The 7,012-nt window shown below is 37.7% G+C and overlaps 1 protein-coding gene across 1 annotated transcript; it reads left to right on the plus strand.

Moving 5' to 3' along the window:
• Window positions 1-975: 975 nt before the first annotated feature.
• LOC102197188 (butyrophilin subfamily 1 member A1-like) lies at window positions 976-6,796 on the plus strand (the record flags this gene model as incomplete). Its single annotated transcript, XM_005755333.1, has 6 exons — window positions 976-1,033; window positions 2,036-2,150; window positions 3,816-4,157; window positions 4,574-4,852; window positions 4,948-5,106; window positions 6,212-6,796. Coding segments are annotated over exons 2-6 (1,471 nt in total), but the record flags the coding sequence as incomplete, so codon positions are not given.
• Between the last annotated feature and the right edge of the window lie 216 nt (window positions 6,797-7,012).

Consider the following 7,012-nt stretch of genomic DNA (forward strand, 5'->3'; position numbering starts at 1 on the left):
TGTATCTGCTGTATCTGCTGTTTCTCAGGTAGTTGTTTACATTATATAATTTATTGTGTTCTGTATACGTCACTACAATGTGATTTCGGAAATATATAAATATACGGACAACAGGCTCTTCCGCAGCAATCTCCTGTCGTCAATAAGCAACGTTTAGGGAGCTCTATAGTATTCAATGAGAGGACCCTGCACGACAATTACCGATGCGAGGGGGGTACCCTGCGCGTCGATAAGTGAAGCAGAGGGAGCCTGACCATGCGTCACACGTTTGACGAGTTGGGAGTGAGAACGTGTTGCTTTATTGTGTTTAATCTGGAAATATCCTGCAACTTCTGACTTTTTGTTGTTTCCCAGTTTCTCACCACACATAAAGCTGCAAAACCAGTTTCAGTGAAAGCAAATGAATCTGCTGACATAGCATTAATGATCTGTTTTCTTCACTTTTTTTCTTGGATTTTCTGGGGTCAAAAAGTTAATGTTGTCGAGTTGTCACGCACTGGAGGTTCTTCAAATTTAGATTTACATTTTAAAAACTTACGAACTACAAAAAACAAAACAAAACAAACAAACAAACGAGTGAAATAGCCTATTTTCCAAACTCACAGGGAGCTGCAGCAGAAGGATGAAAGAGCTGCATGCATCTCTGGAGCCGTGGGATGCTGAAACCTGCTCTAGAGCATTATGGTCAAAGTCAAAGAGGAAATATATAGTCTTCTGTTCACCTGTAATCGTGCAGTGCCACCACGCGGACAAATATGAAACATGCCAAGTGATCAATTATGACAAATAGAAATCATTTATTTATTATTTTGTTGTAGCTGACTGAAGTCTATATTTAGCAAAAAAACAAACAAAAAAAAACATAACAAGCAAACATTAATCATACGGCATATATTATAGCTTAAGGCCACAGTGACATTAATTCTGGAAAAAAAAAACTCCAAGCAGGAAATACATTCCTTATTCTCCAGGTGACCGGAAAGAGCTTCCCTCCCGTCTTTCTTGACATCAAGTTGAGGACGTTCAGAAACAGGTATGCAGAGCTTCAACAGATTTTGTACTTATACTAGGTCCTGGGCTCGGACGTGTTCATATAAATGAAAATAGTGGAGTGTGTTCCGTGGGAATGGCATAATCTTCTCCGCTTTCGAAATGATCGTGGAAGTGCGCAGTTGAACGTTAGGTTTGAATATTTATATAAATGTTGACGTAACAAAACTTAAAACCTGCTTTTCAAATGGTCTAATATTTGAAATAAACACGTCTCGGTATAAATAAATAAATCTGTTCTCCACTGTATCTCTCTTTAATTGTAAATGAAAGTGAAACTAAAGTCAGTGCAGATTGCAGCAGAAATGCTTTGATATCACAAAGGGCAGAAAAGTGTCTTATTTCTACGGTTTAGTGTAATGATTAAAATCTGAACTCAAACCAATCGCACAATTGATTTTCTCGTCGTGATCATACTGTAGTTTATTTCTGTCGCTGAGGGTGAACTTGGAACTGTGTCGACGTATCCAGCAGGGGGTGCCCATTCCCATTCTCTCCAAATCCTAAAATAATTTACTGAATCAGTCCCTTCAACAAAACCTTAAACAGTTTTCTTGGTGGTGAAAGCTTCATGTTTCTTTTTTCATGTTTCTTTTTTTCTTAGAGGGTTTTTTTTTGTTTTTTGTTTTACAACTGCTTGGTTTCTTGAAACCTAACATTTTCTCAAAAATAAAAATGCAAAATATAAAACTCTTCTTAAAATGAAATTTAATGTGACATCACCACAGGGCTTGTCCTGTTTGTGATGAATATAAAAAGTACAAAACCTGACATAAAGTATGAAATAATTTTGTCAAAAATCCACATTCAGATTTTTTTATGTCATATTTGTGGGTTACCCAACACACATTATACAGTATTATAATGTGTGTTGATCCATGTTATTTCTTATAATCTCACTTTAAACTCAATCAGGTTAAACCTCTGATAAAAATTGGTTTTTGCAAACATTTTCCTCACAATGCTTTTTCATCTCTACTTTCAGAATCGCACCATGCTACATGTGAGAGCTCAACAAGACTTTATGGTTCTGTTTGATCGATGCAGCGTGCTGGTTTTCTACACAGCTGCTGTCTTTGTCCTGATACACCCATGCAGAGGTAAGTGAAACACATCAGTGCAACAGAATCATTAATCATTTTTGTTATGGATTTCTACAACAATGATTTACTCACAAAAAGTGTTACATCCACCATTTGGGCTAATAATGTAACTGTGTCCAGTCTGAATGTGGAAGCACATGAGCAGTACTGAAATTCATATTTTAAAACTGCAGTCAAAAAACCCAACACAGCTCCTAGTTTTTGAACAGAAAGATTGCTGATTCATCTTCAGCAGTGACGATGATGCTGTCATTGTTAAAGGTGGGGTCTGTCTACACACACCACAAAGAACACAGAGGTGGAGCCGTTATCGAGACGGTGAGCTCAGTCAGGTTGAGTGAAGAAAGAAACATCCAAAAAAGCAGCCCTGTTCCTGTATTTACCATTAAATCCTTTACAGGGAAAAAAAAATAGTGGAAGACCATCAAAGCACCTAGCAACACTAGCCAGAGGGTTGTTAGGTTAGACACTGAATTATTATTAAATGTTTAAATCTGCACCACGATTTTCATGGTCTTGTTTTTAGCAGCACAGAAACTGCTCATAGACTTGCTTTTTTTCCATTGCACCCACCATATGCTTCTAAAGACAAAAAACCCCTCAAAAACCAAATGCATTATTTTATTTCACTTTGACCTTTAACTGTTCTTGAGTTTATTCATTTTTGCATTTGAGATTTTTTTTTTTTTACTTTTTGAACAAGTTTTCAATATGGCAAGAAAATACAATCAAAAGGTTTTTACCTTTTTTGACATATGTTTTATACATTGAGTTCATCTTTGAAAGACCTATGTTTTTTTTCTCCTTTGAATAGTTGTTGTGTCTTATAATAGGCAGCCATAGTTGTTACTATTGTGATTTAAATTTCTTCTGACTTCCAGTTTGAAAACTACACTTCAAACTGAACTATGTTAGTTGAACGTTTTGTCACACAGCTCAGACTTTTTGTAGTATTGACTTTGTAACGGAGTTGTGGTCCTAATTATTGCTCAGCTGCAGGGGAGGGGTGGAACAGTGAGCTCAAGGGGTGGTGCCAGTGAGGTTGGAGGGACAGGTAGGGATGATTGATCTAATGAGGTTTTCCCTTACTATAGTGAGGTCGGAGACCAGACCAGTACTGTACAGACCAGTCTGTACACTCCTGTGGGAGTGTACAGACAGCTGAAAAGCTGGCTGACGTGTGTGCCGAACACGGAAGAGTCATATCAGTGAAAAATCAATAAAAACCCATAATGCAACCACAAGAACAGTGTATCAGGTTGTGAGCAGCTGTCCTATGTAAAATTTGGGCTTAAAACTAAAGTTAGGATCCTTAAAAAACTATGATTTTTAGAAGCTGAACAAAGATGAAAGAAAAACAGTGTGAATGATCAACCTTGGTCTTTAAAAGAGAATCACTGGTTTTTCACACAGTTGACAACAGCACTTGGTAAGCAGGCTGTAAAATAAGTCTGTAAAGTCTCTAAATCTAAGACATTATCGCTGTCTGTTACAGCAGCGTGTGTCACTGGAGATATCATTGAATTTATTTCTTGAAAATTGTATAAACCCTGGTCAATATTTATTGAGGTTGTGGTCCAGATACAATGTAACTGTTTCAGGCACATTTGTTTGCTGCTGTCTTTTACTTCAGTTACCACACGAAATCTTCTTTTTTTTTAGGTCAGTCAGAGGTTATCGGTCCTCCTCAGACATTAGTGGCTTTGATTGGTGATGACATCATTTTGCCGTGTAACCTGGACCCTGTTATGGATGCTTTAGACATGGCTGTGGAGTGGGCGAGACCTGACCTAAACCCCAGATTTGTCCTTGTGTGGCGTGACGGTGTGGAACTGGAGTCTAAAAAACATCCGTCCTACACCAACAGAACCTCTCTGTTCACAGATGAACTGAAGAATGGAAACATTTCACTGAAAATCTCCAAAGTCAAACTGTCTGATGAGGGAACGTACAGATGTTTTGTTCCAGAACTGAAAAGACAAACTACAGTTAAGCTTGTTGTTGGTAAGTAAACATGTTATCATTTCAAATGCATTTTATTTTTTTTAAATAGTTGATCTTTCTTTTAAACGGTGATTCATAAATTGACACTAATGCTCTTTTAGTTTCAGCACAGCCTTCATCTGTGGAAAAATGTCTTATGTGCTATTTGGGTTTGGTAGACTGTTAAACTATGAATGCTACACTACCCATGCCTTGGATCCATAAACTATATATACAATATATATACAAAAAAGATTTCGGCTGACTCACAAACCTCTACAGTACTTGTTGTGGCTGAACTTCCTTTTAGGGTATTTTTTTGTGCACCTCCACACATTTGACAGAACCAGGCTCAGGGAGGGGCGGCCATCTGCTGCAACTGGTTTGGGTGAGAGAAGGAAAACAGGATAAAAATATGTTCCGTTTGTCTTTTTCAGGTGCTGCCTCTTCACCTGCTGCAGAGATTAATAAATCCATCAGTGGAGTGGTGTTACAGTGTGAGTCTGCAGGCTGGTATCCAGAGCCTGAGCTGCTGTGGTTGGACGGTGAGGGAAACCTCCTCTCTGCTGGACCTACAGAGACCCTCAGAGGTCCTGATGACCTCTATACTGTCAGCAGCAGAGTGACTGTGGAGAAGAGACACAGCAACAACATCACCTGCAGAGTCCAACAGAGGAACACCAACCAGAGCAGAGAGACACACATACATGTTCCAGGTAAAGCTCATATATTAGGTAACTATGTGAATTCCCCCAAACAGCTCGACATGGTATTGATATGTGAACTACTCTACATGCTGTTGTCATTTCAGATGACAATTTTGTGGTCATCGGTCCTTCCAGTCCTCCCAGTCCTCCCAGTAATCCAACTAACGACCCAAATATCATTGGTTTGGTCATGGGTGTTCTTGTGGTCTTTCTGATTCTTGCTGTTATCTTTGTTGTGTGGAAGAAGAGACAAGCCAAACTCAGTAAGTCCTCCCCCATCCTTTTTAAGAAAATGAATTAATAATGTATTTTTCTCAAACAATGAAATCAAATTATTTTTGATCATTTTTAAGGTTGACATGTATCCCTAGTAGAGGAAGTCAAAACTCCACTAACATTTATTAGTATTTTAACATACTAATATATTATAGTATTTATTTTCATGCCCATCAGCAGTAAATAAATTAGCTTTCTTGCATAATGTGAAACATTTTCGGAATTCATCTGTCCCCCATTTTTTCAGTCTAGGTATAAAGTTGTGTTTTCCAAAGAAATATGCCTACTTGTTGTGGTAAAAGACATTTGATGGGTAAGCAAAAGATCCCTGATTTGATCCGGGGAAGAGGCAAAAATCCCTGGGCTCTCATCAGGAAACAGATTTGGTTGAAAAACTGTATTAAATCAAACATGCGGTGTTACTGGCTGTTTTGGCCCCTTGTTAATAAGGGAGCAGGCACTTACCTCTTTTGGTATGAAGGCCTGAAATATAAATAACATGCATGGGTTAAAAATAAATAAAAGAGCACAATGAGCAGTGCAAAACACTGAATGAACACACAAACAGTGGCTCTTTACAGGGTGTTTGTATTTTCTCAGTCATGACTTTCAGTGTGTCCTATGAACCTGAAACAGAAGTCAGTATTTTATATTTTTCATATCATTTAGTCTGACATTGTTCACTTGGTCCAATAAGTATAAGTTTGGTCATCACAGACTGAGCTGGAGATGTCTCCATGCGCTCATTTTTGTTGCATCATTGTGCATCATCCTGTCCATGAGATGTTACACTAACTAAGAATAATTTTTAGTTAGGTGGATGTAAAAAACAAAACAAAAAAAAACAAAAGCATATTATAGAGATGTTTACTCATATTTGTTACTGTATCTGTGCATTTAAAACAGGTGGTTGTAATCTGTAAACTCAGCACTAGATGTCAATAAATCTTACACACTGCTCATTTATTTAGGTAATGTCTTAAAATTCTGCGAGTGTAATATATGGTTCTTCAGTTTTATCCATTTACAATGAGTAGAAAGAACTCTGCTTCATACTGTTCATCAGTTTCTCCTGCTTCTTTATATGTACAGAAAACAAGAAGAGCGAGGAGGAAGGAGCTGAAATCGGGATTGATCGAGAAAGTGAACCACTAATGACAGGAAGAGAAGAAGAGAATGATGTGGCCAGCAAAAAAGAGCAAAAACATGAAGATGAAAGAGAAACTAAAAAAGATAAGTTTGTTTCAGAAACAGAGCAAATGAAGGACATCAAAAGTCCACAAAATAGTACAATAAATACATCTACTGTTATTGGTAAAGAGTCTTTGAATATCATAGAACGAGAAAGACATGACGTGACAGAAAGAGAAGAAGAGGATGATGTGGACAGCAGTGGAGAGAAAAACTTTAAAGAGGAAAGAGAAACACAACAAGATGATCATGAGACAGAAACAGAGCAAAGAAAGGACACCGACAGTCCACAAGAAAGGAGAATAAATCCATATACTGTTAATGACAAAGAGTCTTTGATTAAGATAGAACAAGAAACACAGGACATGACAGGGAGACAGGAAGAGGGTAACGTGGACAACAGTGGAGAGAAAAAGATACAAGAAAAAGAAAAGAAAAAGAAACGGAGCAAAGAAGTGGACACCGACAGTTCAGGAACAAAAACATGTACTGTGACTGAAACAGATCCTCAGTTTGAAATGAAACAAGAAACACATGAAGAAGAGGAGATGACAGGGAGGGGAATGAAAGCTGAGGGGGCTGAAAGTGAAAGAGAGAAAAAGATGGAAACAGATAAAGATTGTATAGAACTTAGTTTATTACCACTTAGAGAAAAACTCAATGGGCCGATAGTGTTAGTAAACAAAGGAAAGACATTTAAAC

This window comes from Pundamilia nyererei, unplaced genomic scaffold (genome assembly GCF_000239375.1).
Source record: "Pundamilia nyererei isolate P.nyererei 1_Seehausen unplaced genomic scaffold, PunNye1.0 scaffold01232, whole genome shotgun sequence".
NCBI classification, from domain to species: domain Eukaryota; kingdom Metazoa; phylum Chordata; class Actinopteri; order Cichliformes; family Cichlidae; genus Pundamilia; species Pundamilia nyererei.